The 24,890-nt window shown below is 42.4% G+C and overlaps 1 protein-coding gene across 1 annotated transcript in view; it reads left to right on the top strand.

Moving 5' to 3' along the window:
* khdrbs2 (KH domain containing, RNA binding, signal transduction associated 2) overlaps nucleotides 1-24,890 on the top strand; it is a 547,070-nt gene that overhangs the window by 197,477 nt on the left and 324,703 nt on the right. Inside the window, exon 2 of the mRNA XM_043681416.2 lies at nucleotides 10,613-10,737. Within this exon, the coding sequence (XP_043537351.1) occupies nucleotides 10,613-10,737 (125 nt within the window). The remainder of the gene's footprint in view (nucleotides 1-10,612; nucleotides 10,738-24,890) is intronic.

Here is a 24,890-nt window from a genome sequence, read left to right as displayed (position 1 = left end):
TCTTCACTATCCTATCTACCTGCGATTCCACTTTCAAGGAGCTATGAACCTTCACTCCAAGGTCTCTTTGTTCAGCAACACTCCCGAGGACCTTACCAGTAAGCATATAAGTCCTGCTAAGATTTGCTTTCCCAAAATGCAGCACCTCGCATTTATCTGAATTAAACTCCATCCGCCACTTCTCAGCCCATTGGCCCATTTGGTCCAGATCCTGCTGTAATCTGAGGTAAGCCTTTTGCTGTCATTATACCTCCAAGTTTGGTGTCATCTGCAAACTTACTAACTGTACCTCTTATGCTCACATCCAAATCATTTATACAAGTGACAAAAAGTAGAGGGCCCAGCACCAATCCTTGTGGAATTCCACTGGTCACAAGCCTCCAGTCTGAAAAACAACCCTCCACCACCACCCTGTGTACTCTACCTTTGAGCCAGTTATGTATCCAAATGGCTAGTTCTCTCTTTATTCCATGAGATCTAACCTTGCTAATCAGTCTCCCATGAGGAACCTTGTCGAACGCCTTACTGAAGTCTACATAGATCACATCTACTGCTCTGCCCTCATTAATATTCTTTGTTACTTCTTCAAAAAACTCAATCAAGTTTATGAGGCATGATTTCCCACGCACAAAGCCATGTTGACTATCCCTAATCAGCCCTTGCCTTTCCAAATACATGTACATCCTGTCCCTCAGGATTCCCTCCAACAACTTGCCCATCACTGAGGTCAGGCTCACCGGTCTATAGTTCCCTGGCTTGTCTTTACTGCCCTTGTTAAACAGTGGCACCACGTTTACCAACTCCAGTCTTTTGGCACCTCACCTGTGACTATCAATGATACAAATATCTCAGCAATAGGCCCAGCAATCACTTCTCTAGCTTCCCACAGAGTTCTCGGGTACACCTGATCAGGTTCTTTGGATTTATCCACCTTTAACTGTTTCAAGACATCCAGCACTTCCTCCTCTGTAATCTGGACATTTTGCAAGATGTCACCATCTATTTCCCTACAGTCTATATCTTCCATATCCTTTTCCACAGTAAATACTGATGCAAAATATTCATTTAGTATCTCACCCATTTTCTGTGGCTCCACACAAAGGCCGCCTTGCTGATCTTTGAGGGGCCCTATTCTCTCCCTAGTTACCCTTTTGTCCTTAATATATTTGTAAAAACCCTTTGGATTCTCCTTAATTCTATTTGCTAAAGCTATCTCATGTCCCCTTTTTGCCCTCCTGATTTCCCTCTTAAGTATACTCCTACTTTCTATATACTCTTATAAGGATTCACTCGATCTATCCTGGCTATACCTGACATATGGTTCCTTCTTTTTCTTAGCCAAACTCTCAATTTTTTTAGTCATCCAGCATTCCCTATACCTATCAGCCTTCCCTTTCACCCTGACAGGAGTATACTTTCTCTGGATTCTTGTTATCTCATTTCTGATGGCTTCCCATTTTCCAGCCGTCCCTTTACCTGCGAACATCTGCCCCCAATCAGCTTTTGAAAGTTCTTGCCTAATACCGTCAAAATTGGCCTTTCTCCAAATTAGAACTTCAACTTTTAGATCTGGTCTATCCTTTTCCATCACTATTTTAAAACTAATAGAATTATGGTCATTGGCCCCAAAGTGCTCCCCCACTGACACCTCAGTCACCTGCCCTTCCTTATTTCCCAAGAGTAGGTCAAGTTTTGCACCTTCTCTAACAGGTACATCCACATACTGGATCAGAAAATTATCTTGTGCACACTTAAGAGATTCCTCTCCATCTAAACCTTTAACACTATGGCAGTCCTAGTCGATGCTTGGAAAGTTAAAATCCCTACCATAATTACCCTAATATTCTTATAAATAGCTGAGATCTCCTTACAAGTTTGTTTCTCAATTTCCCTCTGACTATTAGGGGGTCTATAATACAATCCCAATAAGGTGATCATCCCTTTCTTATTTCTCAGTTCCACCCAAATAATTTCCCTGGATGTATTTCCGGGAGTATCCTCCCTCAAAACAGCTGTAATGCTATCCCTTATCAAAAATGCCACTCCCCCTCCTCTCTTGCCTCCCTTTCTATCCTTCCTGTAGCGTTTGTATCCTGGAACATTAAGCTGCCAGTCCTGCCCATCCCTGAGCCATGTTTCTGTAATTGCTATGACATCCCAGTCCCATGTTCCTAACCATGCCCTGAGTATCTGCCTTCCCTGTTAGGCCCCTTGCATTGAAATAAATGCAGTTTAATTTATTAGTCTTACCTTGTCCCTGCCTGCCCTGACTGTTTGACTCACTTCTGATCTCAAATGTACCAATCTCAGATTTATCTTTTTCCTCACTATCTCCCTGGGTCCCCACCCCCCCCCACCTTACTAGTTTAAATCCTCCCAAGCAGTTCTAGCAAATTTCCCTGCCAGTATATTAGTCCCCTTCCAATTTAGGTGCAATCCGTCCATCTTGTACAGGTCACGTCTAACCCAAAAGAGACTCCAATGATCCAAAAATGTAAATCCTTCTCCCATACACCAGCTCCTCAGCCATGCATTCGTCTGCTCTATCCTCCTATTCCTGCCCTTACTAGCTCATAGCACTGGGAGTAATCCAGATATTACTACCCTTGAGGACCTCCTTTTTAAATTTCTGCCTAACTGTCTGTAATCTCCCTTCAGAATCTCAACCTTTTCCCTTCCTATGTCATTGGTTCCAATGTGGACAATGAGCTCCTGCTGGCACCTCTCCCCGTGAGAACATTCTGCACCCTCTCTGAGACATCCTTGATCCTGTCACCAGGGAAGCAACACACCATTCTGCTTTTTCTCTGCTGGCCACAGAAACGTCTGTCTGACTACAGAATCCCCTAACACAATTGATCTCTTGGGAGCTGATATACCCCTTGTTGCATTAGAACCAGTCTCAATACAAGAAACTTGGCTGTTCGTGCTACGTTCCCCTGATAATTCATCACCCACTACATTTTCCAAAACAGCATATCTGTTTGAAATGGGTATATCCACAAATGACTCCTGCACTAGGTGCCTACCTCTCTTACCCTTCCTGGAGGTAACCCATCTATGTGACTGTATCTGAGACTTTCCCCCCTTCCTATAACTGCTATCACATACTGTTGCTGTTCCAAATTCATCATCGCTTCTATCTATCTCTCCAAACGATCCACTTGATCTGATAAGATTCGCATCCAACAGCATTTATGGCAGATGTAATCCGCAGTAACCCTTAAACTCTCTTTAAACTCCCACATCTGACAAGAAGTACATATCACTGCAAAGGCCATTTTTGCTCCTTCAAAATCTACAGACCCAGAAAATAACACCATCTTATTCCTCTACAAAACACTGCCCCAGGTTAAATTAATAGTTATGGCTTATATTTTAAGTTTAATCAAGAGACTTATCTCCAAAAACATATAATCAAGAAAGAACCCACTGTACTCACTAATAGAGCCTTTCTCTTGGACAGACCTTAAAACAACAATTAACTTATCTGATTCTGTGTTGTGAACTTTGCCCCAACTGGTTCCTCCAAGATTAGTTGTGAAATTCACTGTTTGTTAATTTTCCCAGATGCACTCCAATGTCCAGCGACACATAAATTCATTCTTTCTCTCTTTCTCTTTCTCTTTCTCTCTCTCTCTCTCTCTCTCTCTCTCTCTCTCTCTCTCTCCTGCACTGTCCCTTTGTCTGCTCTTCTCCCTTTTAAAACGGCTGTTGTTTTGACTTTTTTTTCAAAGTTCCAAAACTATGCAACAGCCTATAAAACAGTAATTGCTGCTCCTGGAAATCGAGGAAATCACCTCCAGCACCAAAAAACCTCAAAAAAAGGAGCAGCTCTTACAACCAGAAATTTTTCCCGTCCTCCATCTTGGATTACCCAGAATCCTTCTCAAAAGCTAAATCCCAAGAAGCTGTTCTTCCTTTTACCATGAAAGATTGCTTTTGATTTGTATGAGTATCAATCTTGTCTTTATGCTCCTTGCACCTTATCCCCTCGAGAGCAAAGTTTTGCAGTTCAAATCTGTAATGCTGTGGTAAAATGTGTCCTGAGCCCTAGTGAAGAAAGATTGACTTTTTGTTCCAGACTGGAACTTAGTTTTTGTCTACCTTAAAATGATCCCACTTGATGTAAACATTGTAGAAAAGAATTTAGAACGTGCACGAAGGAGATGCTATTGCTTGTTGGCATGTTCCCCTCTGCCCAATGCAGCAACAATGCCAAAAAGGATGTGATGCTGGGTTTCCCTTTATAAAGGATGGGCAAGGTGTGGGGAGGACAAATTAGCTTGTCACCTGAACTGAGAGGCAAGTTACTGGCGTGGTTATTAATCCAGTTGATCTTACACACAAACCTAGCTTAGCAGAGAGGATTGGCCCCCACATGGGTTCCTAACTTCACTTGACTATTCCTGGAGCTCTTCCCATGATGTGTCCCTTGCTCAATCCCACATGCCCTTCATTGGGGTCATTCTTCATGTCTGCCTTCACAATGTCTCATGCCCAGGCCAAGACCATGTCAGCTCTTCAGTGCATGACTGAATCAACTGTGAGAAAAAACACCAGCTCTATCCTATCAGTATTCAGAAATCTCTCACAATTTTTAAAAAATACTCTCCATTTTTCTCTTGGTTTCCTTCATAATATTGCTTTGGAAATTTGCCTTTACTTCTCAGAGTCCTCAAGACAATCTGACAGGGTTGACAATACGATATCCAAATGGTATTCTCAGTTCCCAAAAACAGTTTAGGTTCAGGCCTTGTCACAGAGAATCAAGTCACATGTATTTATGTTGTGGTGTAGTGGTAATATGGCATTGGTAAGCCTGAGGTCAAGGCTTATGTGCTAAGGGCACAGGTTCAAACCTCACCACAACAGCTGTTAGGCTTAAATAAAGTTCATTAATCTGTGATTGAAAGCTAATTTAGGTGATGATAATCCATAATGACGGTTGTGAAAACCCACCTGCTTCACTAATGTCCTTTAGGGCAGGATATCTGCTGTCTTTATATGTGATTCTTGATCTGTGGCTACGTGATTGACTCTACTAGTCTTAAGGGCTTTTAGGGATGTGTACCAAATGCTGGCCTCATCAGCAATTTCCAAATCCTATAAAAGAATGAAACATTTTTTTCTTGTTCTGAAAGTCAGTATTCATTTTTTATTGATGACAAAAGCGGAGTAGCAATATTTCATTTGAAGTAAGAATTCCTTACATTGCATCACTCTCCATGTGGGGTACTCTTACACAACAGGTATAACAGCTTATAAAATAGCACAATGTAGTGAAAGTTGCCAAGATATCTCACAGGACCATTATAAAATAAACTTTGCCACCAAACCACATAGGCAGATATCATGTCCGAAGATCTAAAGTTGAGTCTAAGGCCATGGCTGACAGAGCATTTAACCAAAGAGAAACGTCAGATGGGTGGAGAAGGAAATTCCAGAGTTTGGGCCCAGGCAGCTAATGGCATGGTTAAAATTGGAATACGAAACAGATAAAACCAGCCATCCTCAAGAGGTTGGTGTTGGAAGACCGCCCATATTGCAGAAGGATAAACGTTCAGAGAAAATTAAAGTTCGGAAGGAACTAGACAATGGAGAGATGTGAAACCAAGGACGCAACTTTTAACATTCAGGTGTTGTTTAACTTGGTGTCTGTGTTGGTCAGCTGATATGAACAAAGACACAGACAGCAGAGTTTGCAAGATCTCAGGTTTATGCAGAGCACAACATGAGAGCCTGGTCCAGTGGTAACAATGGCTTGAATGAGGATTTCAGGAGCTGATGCGCTGTGACAGACATTTAGTTAGGGCCTGTTATAACAGTCAAAATAAGCAATATTAGTGATGGCACTGATATGCGATTGATAATTCATCAGAGCTTCAGATACAACATCAATGTTGGGAATAGTCTGTTTCGGCACAGAGAGTTGAGAGAGGGATGGAACTGGTCACAAGTGAATGGAATTTATGTTAATATCCAGCACTTAATTCAAGAGATTTCCTGCTCATCCAGGACGACATCAGCTGAGCAGCCAGATAATTTAGCAACTGTTCAGAGGAGTTCAGGGCATAAAGGGTTAAGTCTGCACAGGGTGTTATGCAAATGAGAGGCTAGATCAATGTAGGAGCTGATGCAATGTCACATGATTTCTTTTTCAACCTTGTATCGATTTATTGTCACACTAAGATGTTTTCTAAAGAAAGTTAATGTTTTCCTCAGAAGGCTCTGGAAATATTCTTTAGTATGATGACCAAGATACTACATAGAGAGGGATGATGCTGAGGGAGAGCTGGGTGTTGCCACCTTTCATATGCAAAGTAATGCATTTTCAGATGATATTGCTTGTAGATGTGGAGCGGTATAGAGTACTTACGAGACACCAGAGGTAACAGTTCGAGGGCAAGAAAAGAGGCCATTGCTTACGATACCCTGGCTGTGATGAGATAGATAAGAATGGTGATGGTTATCAGTTGTCAGTCCCACCTAATTGGGCAACAGTGAAGAGATGTTAGAGAAGGATGGTGACCAAAACTGCAGACAGCTCCAAAAGGACATGGTGAAGTGCAATACCGATGTAAGTTTGTGCCTGAAAGTCAGGTTGGTTGTGGTTTTGTGTGCGAAGGGTACTTGTGTAGCTTTTATGCAATTTGCTTGCTATGTCTGAACCCTTTTACTTAACGATATTTAATATGCAATGCTTGGTGTTTCTCACTTTTTGTTTCTCAGGGTTTTTTTTTACATGAACTCCATAGCATCAGAAAGAAACTATTGGCACTGCTGTAACCTTCACTGGATGGCCAGGCTTCAAAAATGTAGAAAGAGTGGCATATCTTGGGACATAATCAGACACATGTAACAGATAGGGGTTAGAGCTGGGAACTGTGGAGTGATGCATTTTGCAAGTAGGAATATGCATTTCCATTAAATGGCTCCATTTTTAAGAGGGGATGGTGATACTGAAATCTGAGCTTCGTGGATACAGAACTTCATGGGTGACAAGGCAAGTGAACTTCACAGATTTCAAGCAAGCACAGAGGCAGAAAAAAATGAAAAGGAAGAGCTATGGTACAGTAGAAGGCAGGAGTAGATGAAATTTGCTCAAGCTGATGGTGTAAGGCAAAAGGAGATGGTAATAGGAAAAATAAAGAAACCTAAGATGTATTTTTGTGTCCCAGAGGTGATTCTAAATAACAGCAGCAGATTGATTAACAAGTAACTTCAGTCTGGAAAAACTGAGCTGTGGTTAGAATTCCTTTGTCTTAATCGTGCTATATCCACACACAACGTTACTTCAATGGATTCAAACTTATGTAGTTATCCCTTGTGGACTCAGCTACCATAAGGTCTCTGAATCAGAATTATTACAGTGTAGGCGATGGCTATTTGGCCCATCATGCCTGCTCTAGCTCTAGTATCAGTCTGCCTCTCCTAACTAGTGCCAATCTCCTGCCTTCCCCCACCACCCTCATACAACTGCACACATTACATAACCATTGAGTGCCCTCTTGAATGCCCCAACTGAACTTGTCTCCACCACATTTTCAGGCAGTGTGTTTCATATCCCAACAATTTACTGTGTGAAAAGGTTTTTTTTTCTCAACTCACTCTTCCTTCTTTTGCACATCACTTTAAATCTAAACCCTTGTGTTCTTTTTTTTCTTTTACAAGTGGAAACAGCTTCACCATATTTACTGTCCAGCCCACTCCTGATTTGGAATTCCCCCATGAAACCACCTCAGCCACTTGTTCACCAAGGAGAACATATTCTCACCACTGAAGTTTCTCATCATGCAAGCCAACTTTCCATCCACTGACTATATCTGCCTCAGGAAAGGGTCCAACATCATCAAAGACCCCTACCACCCCAGTTATGCTCTCTTCCATCCTCATTCATCAGTTAGAAGAGAGAAAGATTTGATTACGCATACAGATTCAAGAACAGCAGGGTCTCCACTGTTATCAGACTTTTGAAACAGATCTCTCATGTTAATTCTGATTTCTCTCTCTACACCTCTGCAGCTGTAGCACTGTATTCTGCACTTTGTTCTGATGCACTTTATATGATACATTCTGCCTGTACAGCACACAAAATCACACTTTTCATTGTACTTAGTACATGTGGCAACAATAAATCAAACTTAGGCTCGTACCTGGAACCATTCTAGTAAATTGCTTCTGCACTCCCTCCACTGCATTTATACCTTTCCTACACACTGATGGCTGCTCTGTCTAGCAAGATGATTCCTGCTCTGAGTCTCCTGCATGCCTATCTTCATCCGCTGCCTCAGAAAGAGAGGTACTCAAGCTAAGTGTTTGAGTTAAATGGAGTAGATGGTTGATTTCTCTGGATAAAATCTTCAAGCTGATTTTACTACAGTGCAATTGTTCACATTGCCTGAAATTGAGTAGACTTCCATGACACCCATGCCCATGCAAACAAGCAGCCAGCCTAACTTACCTGCGATACCTCATGCAGCTTCAACTCTCCATCCACCACTTGCACTTACTAAACCACTTACAATTTCATTATTTCAAATGTTATGTCATTCATTGGTGACTTAAATTGCAGTGAGTAATTCTGTTCCAGATCAAAGTCTTAATTATTGCGTACAAGCTTTACCGTTGATTTTCAAATTTGTGATGTTGATTTCCACTTTGGTCTGTTTATTCATGCACTTTGTTTGTGTTCTTTATTAAGATTGGAAAACCTCTAGCTCTAAAGGGTCAACTTTAAAGAAAATGATAAATTGCTTTCTGGTTATCAGCATTTCTTTGCTTAATTTTGTAATTTACTCTCTTAATAGCATGTCAATAGTTACAGTATAATTACACCCACTTTCATTATCAAATTAGTACCCACTCAGAATGGAATAAAGTAGAAACCAATCACTGCTCTTACAGATGATAAAATAGTAATTAGCTTTTTCTCAATTTAGATTTAGTCAAATTTTATCCATTGCAGTTAATTGTTTAAAAGCACATGAATATTTCAAGGTTTGCATAAAGATTTTAGAATCCCTACAGTGTGGAAACAGGCCATTTGGCCCAACGGGTCCACACTGGCCCTCCAAAGAGCATCCCACCCAGACCCATTCCCCTACCTTATTACTTTACATTTCCCTTGACTAATGCACCTAGTCTACACATCCCTGAACACTTATGGCCAATTCACCTAACCTGCACATCTTTGGACTGTGGGAGGAAACTGAAGCACCCAGAGGAAACCCATGTAAACACGGGGGAATGTGCAAACTCTACATAGACAGTCACCCAAGCCTGGAATCCAACCTGGGTCCTTGGTACTGTGAGGCAGCAGTGCTAACCATTGAGCCACCATTCCGCCCCTGTGGTTCAGGTGCTGATTGCCATAGTTGTGGGTATGTTTGCCACTCTGGGAAGTTGATTTGCAGATATTTTGTCCCCTCTCACATCCTCAGTGCTTTGGAGCCTCCTGTAAAATGCTGGTGTTTTCTGAAGTTTTTGGTTTCATTTTGGTTGTCCATTCCAGTTGTTCGTCGCAATGGTTGATATACTGGGTCTAGGTCAATGTGTTTATTGATTTGAGTCTATGAATGAGTGCCACACCTTTAGAAATTCTCTGGCTATCCTCTGTTTAGCTTTTCCTATTATTGTTGTGTTGTCCCAGTCAAACTTGTGGTCCTTGTCACCTGTGTATATGGCTACCAGGAATACCTGGTTGTGGGGTTTAGTGGCTAGTTAGTGTTCATGGATACACTAGTTAGTTATCTGCCTGTTTGTCCTATATAGTGTTTGCATGGAATATTGTAAACTATGTTTGTCTTGCACATGATTGGGTCTTTTGTTCTGGTGAGTTGTTATCTGAACATTGCTGTCGCAATGAGTACATGCCACGACCTAACTCACTAGCCACACTACCTTATATAAAAAATATCTTGGAACTAACAGCCAGACTTCTCTGACCACTGGGATTCATGATAGTCCATAAACCGACAGCCACATTTGATTTGTCCAAAACCTAACTTTGTAACTGAGACTTACTGATCCAATGTGACAAGTATGCATCACATTAGAGGTCCAGTACATTCATTTCCAAGTGTTGAGAGTTTCTGTTACAGTTCATTTCTTTCTGTGAACGGATGTACCTGGACTGGATTGTAACTGAGGAGAATTGTGATAATTATCGAAGAGGGAGAGTTTGCAGGGCTATAAGGAATCGACCAATATGGGGTGCTTTATTTGAGAGAGCCAGCACAGATACAGAGGGCTAAATGATCTCCTTCTGTGCTTTTTCTCATGATTTGATCGCCCAGATCCTAGGTGCAGTTGCTACACCAATGGGAAATCCACTGTCTAGTATATGCACCAAACTGAAAGGATTAGGTTTTTATAGAGCACTGTGCTGTGACATTTTGATGAAAATGACCAACTCCCCCCATAGCCCTTGATCCATTTGCTGTAAATGTTTGAAGGAAAATAAATAGGAAATGCACTTCTGAAATTGTGAACTGCCGGAGCAAGTGGAATTGGTCAAGTTCTGAAGGATTCCAAGTTGTTTATGGAATTGACATTTTAATTACTTTACAGATTGCTTCATTAAATTTGATATATTTTGATCTCTTTACAGAAATTGAACAGTTCCAGAACAACAGCTCAAAAAAAGAAGAGGAGAAGCAATACCTTGATGTTATCAGCAACAAAAATATTAAACTAGCTGAAAGAGTGTTGATTCCAGTCAAACAATATCCAAAGGTATATGAAGCTTGCTTGATTTGTTCGTATGTCAGATATACTGAGTAATCAGCTATCGTGTATGCAGTTGCTTTCTTGGAGTTACAGAGCATTACATTAGCAATGAAACAGGTTCTTTCAGCCCAACTTGTCCATGCTGGTGTTTACACTCCACGTGAGCATTTTGCCACTCAAAGTTTATTAACTATATCATTCTGGCCGTCCATTCCTTGCTGCCATTTGGAGGGTAAACCTTATCAGTCCATGACCAAGAAAGGAATGGAAAAGTATACCGATAGGATGAGATAAAATAGGGTAGAAGGGAATTCATGTGAAGTTGGGCCCAATGTGCAAATTCTGTACTGTCACTGCTATTCAATTCCTTCCTGCCCCATGTGCTATTTAGCATTTCTTTTCTTGTATTTATGCTGGGTGCCTCAACCATTATTTGAGGAGAAAGTGAGGTCTGCAGATGCTGGAGATCAGAGCTGAAAATGTGTTGCTGGAAAAGCGCAGCAGGTCAGGCAGCATCCAGGGAACAGGAGAATCGACGTTTCGGGCATAAGCCCTTCTTCAGGAATGAGGAAAGTTTGTCCAGCAGGCTAAGATAAAAGGTAGGGAGGAGGGACTTGGGGGAGGGGCATCGGAAATGCGATAGGTGGAAAGAGGTCAAGGTGAGGGTGATAGGTCAGACTGGGGTGGGGGCGGAGAGGTCAGGAAGAAGATTGCAGGTTAGGAAAGCGGTGCTGAGTTCGATGGATTTGACTGAGACAAGGTGGGGGGAGGGGAAATGAGGAAACTGGTGAAATCCGAGTTCATCCCTTGTGGTTGGAGGGTTCCTAGGCAGAAGATGAGGCACTCTTCCTCCAACCGTCGTGTTGTTGTGGTCTGGCGATGGAGGAGTCCAAAGACCTGTATATCCTTGGTGGAGTGGGAGGGGGAGTTGAAGTGTTGAGCCACAGGGTGGTTGGGTTGGTTGGTCCGGGTGTCCCAGAGGTGTTCTCTGAAACGCTCCGCAAGTAGGCGGCCTGTCTCCCCAATATATAGGAGGCCACATCGGGCCTCCAACCGCCACCAGGACAGAACCCCACTGGTCCTCACCTACCACCCCACCAATCTCCATGTACAGCGCATCATCCGTCGTCATTTCCGCTACCTCCAAACGGACCCCACCACCAAGGATATATTTCCCTCCCCTCCCCTATCAGCATTCCGTAAAGCCCACTCCCTCCGTGACTCCCTCGTCAGATCCACACCCCCCACCAACCCAACCTCCACTCCCGGCACCTTCCCCTGCAACCGCAGGAGGTGCAAGACTTGCGCCCACACCTCCCCCCTCACCTCCCTCCAAGGCCCCAAAGGAAACTTCCGCCACAGATTCACCTGCATCTCCACACACATCATCTATTGCATCCTCTGCACCCGATGTGGCCTCCTCTATATTGGGGAGACAGGCTGCCTACTTGCGGAGCGTTTCAGAGAACACCTCTGGGACACCCGGACCAACCAACCCAACCGCCCTGTGGCTCAACACTTCAACTCCCCCTCCCACTCCACCAAGGATATGCAGGTCTTTGGACTCCTCCATCGCCAGACCACAACAACACGACGGTTGGAGGAAGAGCGCCTCATCTTTCGCCTAGGAACCCTCCAGCCACAAGGGATGAACTCGGATTTCACCAGTTTCCTCATTTCCCCTCCCCCCACCTTGTCTCAGTCAAATCCATCGAACTCAGCACCGCCTTCCTAACCTGCAATCTTCTTCCTGACCTCTCCGACCCCACGCCAGTCTGACCTATCACCCTCACCTTGACCTCTTTCCACCTATTGCATTTCCGACGCCCCTCCCCAAGTCCCTCCTCCCTACCTTTTATCTTAGCCTGCTGGACAAACTTTCGTCATTCCTGAAGAAGGGCTTATGCCCGAAACTTCGATGCTGCCTGACCTGCTGCCTGGATGCTGCCTGACCTGCTGCGCTTTTCCAGCTCAACCATTATTTGTCCTAATGAGTTCCACATTCTCACTACTGTGAACAATGATATTTCTCTAGTGCTGATTATTACATTTCTTAGTGACTGTCTTGTACCTTTACAAATGAAAAGTGCTTCTCCACATTGAACTTACCAACTTTCTCATACCCATAATGAATTTCATCATTACAGAATAAGTATCACTGGTCTGTAGTTGGAGATCTCCCCGCCTTGCTCCCCCACCTTGCTCCCCTTCCCCCTGCACCACCTCACTCAATGCAAACATCTTTATTTCCTTCTGCCTGTTAAGTGGTTCCATGTCAAAGCTTGGGATGTTTTACTTTGTTAGACCTCGCGGTTGTTGTGGGAATGTTCACCGAACTGGGAATTTGGATTGCAAACGTTTTGTCCCCTTTCTAGGTGACATCCTCAGTGCTGTGGAGTCTCCTGTGAAGTGTCGCTGTACCCTGTTGGTTGGAATTTGTGTGATTTTGTTCCCTTTGCTCCTGGCTGCCAGTTCCAGTTGTTCATTAGAGTGGTCGCTATATTGGGTCTAGGTCAATGTGTTTATTGGTGGAGTCCATGGATGAGTGCCGTGTCTAGGAATCCTCTGGCTGTCCTCTATTTAGCTTGTCCTGTTATTGTTGTGTTGTCCCCGTCGAATTTGTGATCCTTGTCTGTGTGTATAGACACTAGGGATAGCTGGTCATGGCATTTAGTAGCTAGTTGTTGTATATGAATGTGGATTGCTAGTTGTCTGCGTGTTTGTCCTATTTAGTGTTTTGTGCAGTCTCTGCATGGAATCTTGTACACCACGTTTGACCTGTACATGATGGGTATTGGGTCTTTTGTTCTTGAATTCTTGTCTGAACATGGCTGTCAGTTTGTGTTGTCAGTTCTGAGATGTTTTTAATATAAGGTAGAATGGTTTGTGTGTTAGGTCTTGGCATGTCCTCATCACCTTGTTTGTCTGCCAGGCATCTCTGAATGAAGTTGTGGGGATATCCTTGGCAAAGACTTTGTAAGATGTTCTTCTCTTCATAAATCAGGAGTGCTGCAGTGTGTTGTAGCCCTTATGAACAGGGTCCTAATGCAGCTTCTCTTATGTATGTTTGGGTGGTTGCTGTTATAATTCAGGAAATGGTCCATGTGTGTAACTTTTCTGTACACTTTGTGGTGCATTCCCTGTTCTGTGTTCTTTCTACTATCACATTGAGGATTGGGAGTTGGTTGTTAATTTCCTCCTCTCGTAAATTTGATTCTTGTGGGCATAATGTTGATAATCTGGTGTGTGCTCTCAATCTCTGTTCTTTTAATTATTACAAAAGTGTTGTCAACACATGTGATCCAAAGTTTGGGTAGGATTTGGGGGCGGGCAGTTTGTTCCAGTTTTGCCATCAATGCTTCTGCTATGTGCCCGGAGAAGGGTGAGCCCATAGGTGTCCCATTGATTTATTTATATATCTGGGTGTTGAATATGAAGTGTGTTGTCAAGCACAGGCCCAATAGTTTGAGAATGCCATCCTTGATTGGTTTCTCATTGCATCATCTGTTTTGTTTGTCCAGCATGTTATCTATGAACTCTTTGCTCAGGTTCTGTCAATTGAGATAAACAGTGCTGTTACAACAAATGAGACTCACTTCATTTTTGTCTGTGTTTACATTCTTGATATTGTCTAGAAATTCCTGTGATGGTTGTATGGATCTGCTGATAGATGTTTGAGTCTTTGTTGACATTCTTCTGCCAGTTTATGAGATGGAGTTCCTGGAAGTGCCACTGTGGGTCTGAGTGGTGTGTCTGGTTTGTGTACCTTAGGTAGTCCATAAAATTGTGGGGAGTGGTGCCTTCTGGTTTCATCTTTTGTAGGATGGTCTTGATTATCAGTCCGTTTTTGTGCAGGTTCCATAGTGTGTTGTTTATTCTATTGAGTAACTGTGGCTTGGGGTCACACATCCTCTAAGACTGGAACAAACAGCCCTCTCTCAAATCCGACCCAAACTTTTGGATCGGATATGTAGATGACGCTTTTGTAATAATTAAAAGAACAGAGATCAAGAGCACACACCAGATTATCAACACTATGCTCACAGGGATCAAAGTTACAAGAGAGGAGGAAATTAACAACCAACTCCCAATCGTCAATGTGATAGTAGAAAGAACACAGAATGGGGAATGCACCACAAAAGTATCGAGAAAAGTCACACTTGTGGACCAGATCCTGCATTACACAAGCAACTACCCAAACACACACAAGAGAAGCTGCATTAGGACCCTGGTCATAAGGGTTACAACACACTGCAGCACTCCTGATCTGTGAAGAAGAACACCTCAACAAAGTCTTCACCAAGCATAGATATCCATAGATACCTGGCAGACAAACAGCACGACGAGAACATGCCGTGACTCAACACAATAACCATTCTACTTGACGTAAACATGTCTCAGAACTGACAGCCAGACTCCTCCAGCCACTTGAATGTATGACAACACAGAAACTGACAGCCATGTTCAGACAACAACTCACCAGAACAAAAGATCCAATACTCATTATATGTAGGTCAAGTGTGGTGTACAAGATTCCATGCAGAGACCGCATGAAACACTATATAGGACAAACAGGCAGACAACTAGCTAGCCAGATTCATGAACATCAACTAGCCACTAAATGTCATGACCAGCAATCCCTAGTATCTATACACACAAACAACAAGGACCATCAATTCAACTAGGACAACACAATAATAGGACAAGCTGAACAGAGGACCGCCAGAGAATACCTGTAAGTGTGGCACTCATCCACTGATTCCATCAATAAATGCACTGACCTAGACCTAATATCCTGACCACTGCAATGAGCAACGGGAATGTAACTACATACATTCCAACAACACAGTACAGCAGTGCTTCACAGGAGGCTCCATGACACTGAGGATGTCATCTAGAAAGTGGACGAAACATCTGCAAACCAAATTCCCAGCTTGGCGAACATTCCCACAACTGCAACCAGCATCTGAGCTACAAATCTTTACACAAACCTTGTTAAAGGTCACTGTATAAATTTATGTTATAAAAGCATTTATTCATGGAATAATTAAATTAATCAAACTGACAAAACTATTGAGACCAGTATTCATTCCCTGAAAGTTTTGCTTCAGTTGAAGTCTATCCCAAGGTTTTGGTAATTTTACTTCTTGTTGCTGAGTCCACTGAGAAAGAGATTTTGAAACACCTCCAATATTTTGGTTTATGCAAACATTTTAACAGTTTAGCCTGTATTCTGTCATCAAAGAGAATATGTCAAGAGCATCTGAACACTGACACTGGTTCTTCATTACAAGTTGACACTCCCTGATCCTTGTCCAGCCACTGAACACTCTGGGATCTGTTCACTTAGCACAAAGATTTTGGCATAGATTGTGTCATGGGCCAAATAAGGATTTTGCACAGACATTGTTTACTACCCCTCAGTGTTCAAAATAACGTACTATGGCTTGATCAGTTTTATCGAGCCATGCCCTTGAAATACACTTGCAGAAAGCAATGTGAACACCTTTTGTATGGCAGTAACATACACATTTGGACCTTACTGCTGTGCTTTATGGCACATCCAACTGCAAGTTCCGGAAAGTCCTCTCTACCTTGCTTTTTGTTGCTGATTGATTTTTTTTTCTCTCTCCTCTAACCCAAGTCTCCAGGAAAATGTTGTAAAGAACCTCATCATTTGCTGGCCAATAACATTTCATTAACTTTTTTTTTAACTGAATCCTGTTGTTTTAAACTCATACATTGAATAGACCTTTTCCATTCTTGAAAAGACAATATGTTGTCTTGACCAACTGACTACAATGCAAGAGGCAAAGCATCCTTACCAAGTTAACATTTTAATGACAATGCTGTTTGTTAAAATGTTTCCTGATTACTGTATAAATGTTTGACACCTGCTGTTAGCTGAGCATGGTTTGTACTGCTTGAATATTAGATTAGATTCGGCCCAACAAGTCCACGCCGCCCCGCCGAAGCGCAATCCACCCATACCCCTACATTTACCCCTTACCTAACACTACGGGCAACTTAGCATGGCCAATTCACCTAACCTGCACATCTTTGGACTGTGGGAGGAAACCGGAGCACCCGGAGGAAACCCACGCAGACACGGGGAGAATGTGCAAACTCCACACAGTCAGTCGCCTGAGGCGGGAATTGAACCCGGGTCTCTGGCGCTGTGAAGCAGCAGTACTAACCACTGTGCCACCATACCGCCCATAAATATGTTTGCCCCATAGATTTCATGGTGATAGACAGCAGAGAATGTCCCTAAAACAGAGTAAATGCTATTATTTTGGTGAATTTGTGTTTGATCTGGTGCTCAGACAAAGAGGTAAATCATCACTCTCTGTATGCAACTGTAAAGGTTATAGTAGATTCACTAAAGAGCTAAAATGTTGGCTTTCTATATTTTACCTATCATTTTCCTAGTGGATTCTCAGAAAACAAAACCTGGCTGGTTTTATGAATTGGCTCAAGTGGTTTTGCATTGACTTATGTTTCATTATTTTCATTTAGTTGTTATCATTGAATTCTCTGTATAACTCTGCCCATGATCTCATTAGTAATGCAATGATCATTGCAATGATATGAGCCATCTCCTAGAAATGATGTAAATCATTGAAGAGATCCTACTGTTTCTATTGGATTGACAGCTTGGATTACCTCATAAAGGCATATTTTTCAGATGATTTTCTCCGTGCATTGATACTGCTATTCCTGATCAGAATGGAGGTGATTGAATATATGACACTTCTCTTGCCAATTAAACCTACTGTCAGCTTTGGTTTTTACCCACGTGACTTGTGCTTCTTCAACTGTCTTCCACTGAAGGCTTTTTCTTGCCTTAATAGTCTTGCTTTTATCAGAAGATGTTGTTCTCTGTTCATGCTATCATTTGTGGAGAACTGTTTTTAAAGAGATTCTGTTTATCGTGTAAGTCATCTGTTGTGTGAAAAGTAGACTGTTTCCTGTGAGCCGTGCCGTAAGGCCTTCCGTGGATGGTGTAGACTTCACTCTTTGGGCTATCGTAAAGTCAGGTATCTACTAAGATGAAAGCAGGGAAAGAGGGAATCTTGCGCCCCCCTCCTCCTCAAGACTGGTCATGTGAGAGAGGAGGAAGTCATTTCCCCACATTGTCCTCCTATAGTCCGTCACATGGAATTAGGCCTTGAAGAATCATCATCTTTATAGTTTGGTGAGGTCTGAGAAAGAAAAGAGTTTGAGTAGACAACAAGCCTTGATATCAAAGCTATAGTTACTATGTAGATTAAAGGACAGGACCAATATTTAACAGAGTTCCTTGTACTGAAAGTTGTGGCATGACAAATTGTTTAGATTTTGAAACCCTCTATTCAGCATTATTTGAAAATTTGAACGCAGTAAAATTCCTTAAGATTGCAGTTCATATTTTGCTCAACATGGAAGTGTCTATAGTGTCTTCAATGGAGATACATTAAATGTGATATTAAGCATCTGTCAACACTTCCCTGATTCAATCAAACAGCGAGGGATGTTGTTATTCCTGTATCGCCCTGTATACAGAACAATGACCGCATTTCACAAAGTACTGAGATATACTCGCACTCAAATTGGGAATGGCTCTTTATGAATAAAAGTGTATTTGTTCTTAATATCCAAGCTTGAATAGTAGCTTCATCCAGAGGCCATGTTCCAGAGGAACCATTTGGAGTGGAGGGGGAAATAAACTGAGCAATGTAATCAATAATCTAAAATATTAGTGCGAATTAATTGTACATGAATTGAAAATGGAGAGGCAGAAAGCCTTTTTTAAAATATTGCTTACATTATTTTAAGATTGATATGCTTTTCATTTGCTTGAATGTTAACGAAATATAGTCAAACGTTCATTCTTGCATACCAGCTTTTGAAAATGAACATGGATTACCCGCAGGCTGGCTGCTGGTTGAGTTGTCTGTATATTTGAAGTTTCTTACTATTCGTACAACATTTCAATACTTTGTAATGAATGATTTGGCTGGTGCCAAAGTAATACCTCTATTCGTTTAAGTGCTTCTGTTGGAAGAAGTTGCATCCAGACAAAAGGGGTCTTGCAGGCATTTCTCTAGGAACTGGAATAATGACCAGTGGTCAGCCAGAGAAAGCAAAGCCTTTAGAAGAGGGATGGGGAGGAAGGGAAAAGCATTTGACGTGAAATCATGTCCATCTGAGGTGTTACATCTTCAGTTACAAAGATGTCTCAACAATTTTCCTGGCTGTGCCTCACAATACCAGGAACCTGGATTCAATTTCAACCGTGGTCAGTGTGGAGTTTCTCCTTGTATCTGCATGTGTTTCCACTGGAGGTGTTGTGGTTTCATAGAGTATTAGGGTCATACAGCACGGAAACAGAGCCTTCTGTCTACTCGTGCATACCGAGCAGGCCTCCGAAACTGAGCTGTTCCCATTTGCCTGCATTTGGTTGATATTCCTCTAAAGCTTTCCAATTCATGTACCTGTCCAAATGTCTTTTAAATATTGTAATTGTATCCACCACTATTGCTTCCTCTGGCAGCTCATTCCATACCACTATGTGTGGAAGACGTTGTCCTTCAGGATCCTTTTCTATTTTCCTCTCTCATCTTAAACATATGCCATCTAGTTTTGGTCTCCCCTACTCTTGGAAAAAGACCCTGGCTATTCACCCTATCTATGCCCTTCATGATGTTATAAATCTCTATCTCCTACAGTTCAAAACTGTGCAGTTTGGTGAATTGGCCATGCTAAATTACCCGATAGTGTCCAGGGATAGACAGGCTAGGTGGATTAGCCATGGGAAATGAGGGGTATGGCAGTAAGGTGGGGGGGGGAGGGGGGGAGGGGGGGTGGTCGGGTGGTCGGGTCATGGTGAGATGTTGTTCAGAGGGTCAGTGCAGATCCAATTGGCTGAATCACCTCTTTCTGCACTGTAGGGATTCTGTGATTCTAAGAATTGCTCCCTGAAGAAAGCCAATTGTTGCAACTACAATTATAGCCTCAACAATCACATCATCTGCAGCTGCCTGTGCTTCGGGCTTCTTGTAGCTGCTGCTGAACTTATAAACAACCTTCCATATTCTGGCACTGTTCTTTGCCATCTGTATCTCTCAAACATCATTCACTTACATTTGTTGTTTTACACATATGCCCATCCCTTGTGTATTTTAGACTCTTAGGGTAAGCTTGTGTCTGTGAGTGATGGTGGCTCTTCAACTTTACCATCATCTCCTCTTCATCCTCATGACTGGGAAAGGTCCAGGTATCAGTCAGGGGGTGAAGAGACAGTGATATATGTGCCCAAGCACCATCTGGAGCTTATGCATCGAACGTGACTGCAAGGTGGGCAGGAAGTGCCACTGAGAGATGGAAGATTATATAAGTAGGTATCCTCCATCATCGATTCGTTCAGTCCCACCAGGGGTCACGACCTCAGTAACACTCTTTTCCCCAATAGCTTGCATTGTTTCATTCATGCCAGTTGCTGTCATGTGCCATCTTCTGCTGTGAGCAAGAAAAGATTGTGTCAGTAAGTAGCCTGGGATATAAATGGGCAAGGTGGCTCATGGTTAAATAGCTGCCAAAGTGTGCGATATGTTTAATGGTCTTCCTTCAATCTCCTCCACTATACCAGAGTTTTCTTTGTAGCTGCCACCCACTCAGTGCCAGAGTGTCTTTAAACGGTGGCTATGACCAACTTCCCAAGCTTATGCCCTCTGTCTGCTGGATATCCCACTGTTAAGACTCGATTGGCTACTGACAGCAAGCTTACCTTAGCACCACCTTCCCATCAGGCAGACGCTAATTGAGCGAGAAGCATTGTGTTTGCGGTGAGTAAATGAAACAAGGAAATGGGGTGGTAAAATCCTGCCCATGATTTTTGGTCACTTGTTGATGGAAACAGTGTCACAACCCATTGAAAGCTCTATGCTCATTTAATTTTGGCCCCTTGTTCATATCTGATTTTATTGTTCCACCACTGGAGGCTGAACCTTCAACTGCAGGCCCTGAGCTTTGGGACTCCCTCCCATTCTAACTTGCTTTCGTCATTTTAAACATGCTCTAACACCTACCTTGTGAACAAGCTCTTCACCATCTAGTATGATGATATGGCTGAGTTCAATATTTTGTTGTATAATGGTCTTGTGAAGTGCCTTATGGCATTTTATTATGTAAAAGGGTGCTACATAAATGCACAACATGAACAACATGAGGAAAGCTGACTGTGTATGTCAGTCATTACAAAGACTAGATAACATCAACGGAGCCTGCAATGCAATGAATGAGTTAATTTCACAACCTGATCCTCCTATATACTTTCCCAGGTTAGCCAATTTCTCCTTTGTCCTGTTTGTTCTCTTCACAGCAGGATCATAAAAAAAGGCTAGAGAATGTATTTAAAAGCCAAATATTTTGTTTCACCATTTTTAAGCCTCTATTTAAACCATTGACCTTAAGTCACTGCTACGATTGTTGAGTTTTGTTCGAAATGGTGATACATTTTACATCCATGAATAATTAGCACATCAAATTAAATATGCAAAAAGAAACATGATGTTCAACTCAGCACATTCTTATATAATCTCTCTAAGACTCATTCCCTCATGAGGCCTGTGATTTCTGACCTTCACTGACACCCAGTCTGATTTAATATCATCTTCCTTCTTTTCAAATCATTCCGCAATTCCGCCTGCCCCCTCTCCTTGCGCTAGATCTCTGTAGCACCACCATTTCTTGCCTTTTTGTACTTTTATCAATCCACCATGTGCTTTCAGCTGCCTGGGTCTTAAGTTCTATTATAGACATTGAAAAACCTCGTCATGAAAGTTTTTCAATATGTTTAAAATACATCAAATACTTAATCCCCTTTAATAAAAACAACTATTTGTATTCATAACAAAAGCAAAAATTGCTGGAGGAACTCAGCAGGTCTTCTGGCAGCAGTTGTGTACAGAAAGCAGAGTTAATGTTTTGAGTCCAGTGAGCCTTGTCCCTGCAGTGTTTCTCCAGCACTCTGGTTCTGTTTCAGATTTTAAGCATCAAGGCAGTTCTTTGTGTTTATTTGTATTCATAACCCCATATCAAAGATTCTAATATTTTAATAGCTCTTTGAGCTGACAACAACATTGAACTTAAGGCCACACCTCTGTGATAATGATGAACTATGGAATCAGTCAAGTAGTAAGAATGCTATAATGATAGCACTAGGGGCTATGTCAACAAACATCTTTTGAAGCTGGTAGATTTCTTTTAATGACACTCAGTCAAAGACAGACTCTCTTCTAGAATTCTAATGAGCAGACGTTTAAAACGACTTGACAGTTTGACAATTCTCCATATCTTATTCATCACTTTAGAGTATTTATGCTCTTCACCATAAAGTTGTGCAGCTTGCATTCAATGCATGTCGAAACCATTTCTGAAGGTGTGTTTGCCCTGTGCAATGAATGTTAATGACCCAGCTGACTTGTAAATTGTGTTCATAGGCTTCCTGCTCATCCCTTTCCTTAATCACCGAAAATTAGGAAATGAGGATGGTTTGTCAGGTCCCTTCTGTCATTCATACAGATCTGTAAAGTCTCCATGGCACTGTGAAAATCTGGCCCATTGTCTTCAATGCTGGACACAGCACTTTAGGAAGAATGGGAAGGCTTTAGAAAAGGTTCAGAAAAGATTTATGAGAATGGTTCCAAGGATGAATGACTCTGTTACGTGGACAGATTGGAAAAACTGGGGCTTTTATCCTTTGAGAAGAGAAAATGAATTGGAAATTTTATCAATGTGTTCATGATCATAATGCAGTGTAGTTCAAATGTTTCACTAGCAGAATATTGAAGAACCAGAGAATGCTGAAATAGGTTGATTTGTAAATGATCCTGGAGATAGATTCAATCGATGCATTCAAATGGGAATTAGATAGATATTTGATCAGGGATAGTGGAGGAACTGGCTCAATGGTAGAAGACAGAGGGTGTGGTGGAGGGTTGCTTTTCAGACTGGAGGCCTGTGCCACAAGGATCAGTGCTGGGTCCACCATTACTTGTCATTTATATAAATGATTTGGATGTGAACATAGGAGGTATAGTTAGTAAGTTTGCAGATGATACCACAATTGGAGGTCTAGTGGACAGTAAAGAAAGTTGCCTCAGATTTCAACAGGATCTTGATCAGATGGGCCAATGGCCTGAGGAGTGAGTGGCTGACTGAGTTTAACTAGGATAAATGTGAAGTGCTGCATTTTGGAAAAGCAAATCAGAGCAGGACTTATATACCTTAATGATAAGGTCCTGGGGAATGTTGCTGAACAAGAGACCTTGGAGTGCAGGTTCACAGTTCCTTGAAAGTAGAGTCGCAGGTAGAAGGATAATGAAGAAGGCATTTGCTATACTTTCCTTTATTGGTCAGAGCATTGAGTAGAGGAGTTGGGAGGTCAAGTTGCGGCTGTACAGGATGTGGGTTAGGCCACGTTTAGAATATTGCATGCAGTTCTTGCTGTAGTAAAATTAATAAAACTCAAGTTTAGGAGCAAGTCAATCAAAAGCTTTTGGGAGGGGCACCGTGATTCTGACCCTAACTGCAGGTCTTGATCGCGCCATCTGTCTCCCTACAACAGGTACAGCAGTTTTTATAGTCTGGATTATGTGTACAAAAAAAGCCTACGAAAGACAGTTTTTTGTGTTCTGCCATGCGTACGCAGAGAAAGCTGTTTCTGGGAGTGTTCTGCACATGTCTTTAGTTAGTTTCTATTTTCAGTCCCCCCTTATGGTCTGAGGCATGTGGGAACATGACGAACAGACCACCTACATCCATAATCATCAGTGGTCCAGAAAATGGGTGACTTCAAGGCGACTCAACGTGGAGGCTAGCACCCGGCATGATTCTTGTTGTCAAAACTTTACAACATGAGTTAAGGATAGCCATAACAATGCAACAAGCGATGACAATAACAATGAACATGATGAAGGCATGCAATAGGTATGAGCCCCAAGATCTGCCGAGGATTCATCCTAATCACTCGGGGGATTATAATCATGAAACTGTTTCCCTTCCTGCTGGATTTTATCAGCCTCCAGGCGGATGTGATCCGCTAGGTTAGTTTTATTGTCCGAGGCATCCAGAATGTATGTGCAGCATTCTGGGCCAATAACAGCACAAGTGCCACCTTGTGCCGCTAGCAAATAGTCAAGGGCCAAATGGTTCTGCAACACAACAGTATCGGTGGCAATGACCTCAGCCGACACCTCGGAGATGGCTGTGCTAACAGCTGCAAAGCTTTCAGCGGTCTCATTACCCAGCCTTTCCAAAGTTGAGGCCATATTGGTCAGTTCCCTAGCAGCCTTAGGTGATCATGAAGAATCGCTCAGTCTCAGTGATGGACCGTTTGGATCGAAGTAGGTGTATGTTAGGATGAAGGCGGAGCGAACTGTAATGGCAGACAAAAGGGACCATATAGGCAAGGTAGCAAGATCCGGACCAATCTGGTGGGAGCCAAGGGTAGGTCTTGAGACCACAGACAAAGTAAGTACCATTGTAAGTCTTCAGGTAATCAGTCTGAATTGCGGTCCAAATGGATTTGAAAGTTTTACCTGTAGTCATGTTGACAACCTCAAGGCTCAGAATACTTCCAGAAAGAAATGATCAGCGGCTGATGTGCTTTCCTTTATTGGTCAGAGCACTTGAGTATAGGAATTGGGAGGTCCTGTTGCGGCTGTACAGGACATTCGTTAGGTCACTTTTGAATATTGCACGCAGTTCTGGTCTCCTTCCGATCGGAAGGATGTTGTGAAAATTGAAAGGGCTCAAAAAGATTTACAAGGATTTTGCCAGGGTTGGAGGGTTTGAGCTACAGGGAGAGGCTGAGTAGACTGGGGCTGTTTTCCCTGGAACATCACAGGCTGAGGGATGACCTCATAGAAGTTTATAAAATCATGAGGGGCATGGATTGGATAAACAGACAAAGTCTTTTCTGTAGGGTGGGGGTGTCCAGAAATAGAAGGCATAGGTTCAGGATGAGAAAGGAAAGACATAAAAGGGACCTGAGGGGCAACTTTTTCACGCAAAGAGTGGTGCTTATATGGGATGAGCTGCCTGAGCAATTGGTGGAGGCTGTTACAATTACAGCATTAAGCAAGCATCAGGATGGGTATTTGAATAGGAAACAT

The sequence above is a fragment of the Chiloscyllium plagiosum genome, unplaced genomic scaffold, assembly GCF_037043375.1.
Source record: "Chiloscyllium plagiosum isolate Xiang-an unplaced genomic scaffold, Cpla_swu_hap1 HiC_scaffold_3, whole genome shotgun sequence".
Lineage (NCBI taxonomy): Eukaryota > Metazoa > Chordata > Chondrichthyes > Orectolobiformes > Hemiscylliidae > Chiloscyllium > Chiloscyllium plagiosum.
Note: the sequence above shows the minus strand (reverse complement) of the source record. Positions and strands in the feature narration are given on the sequence as shown.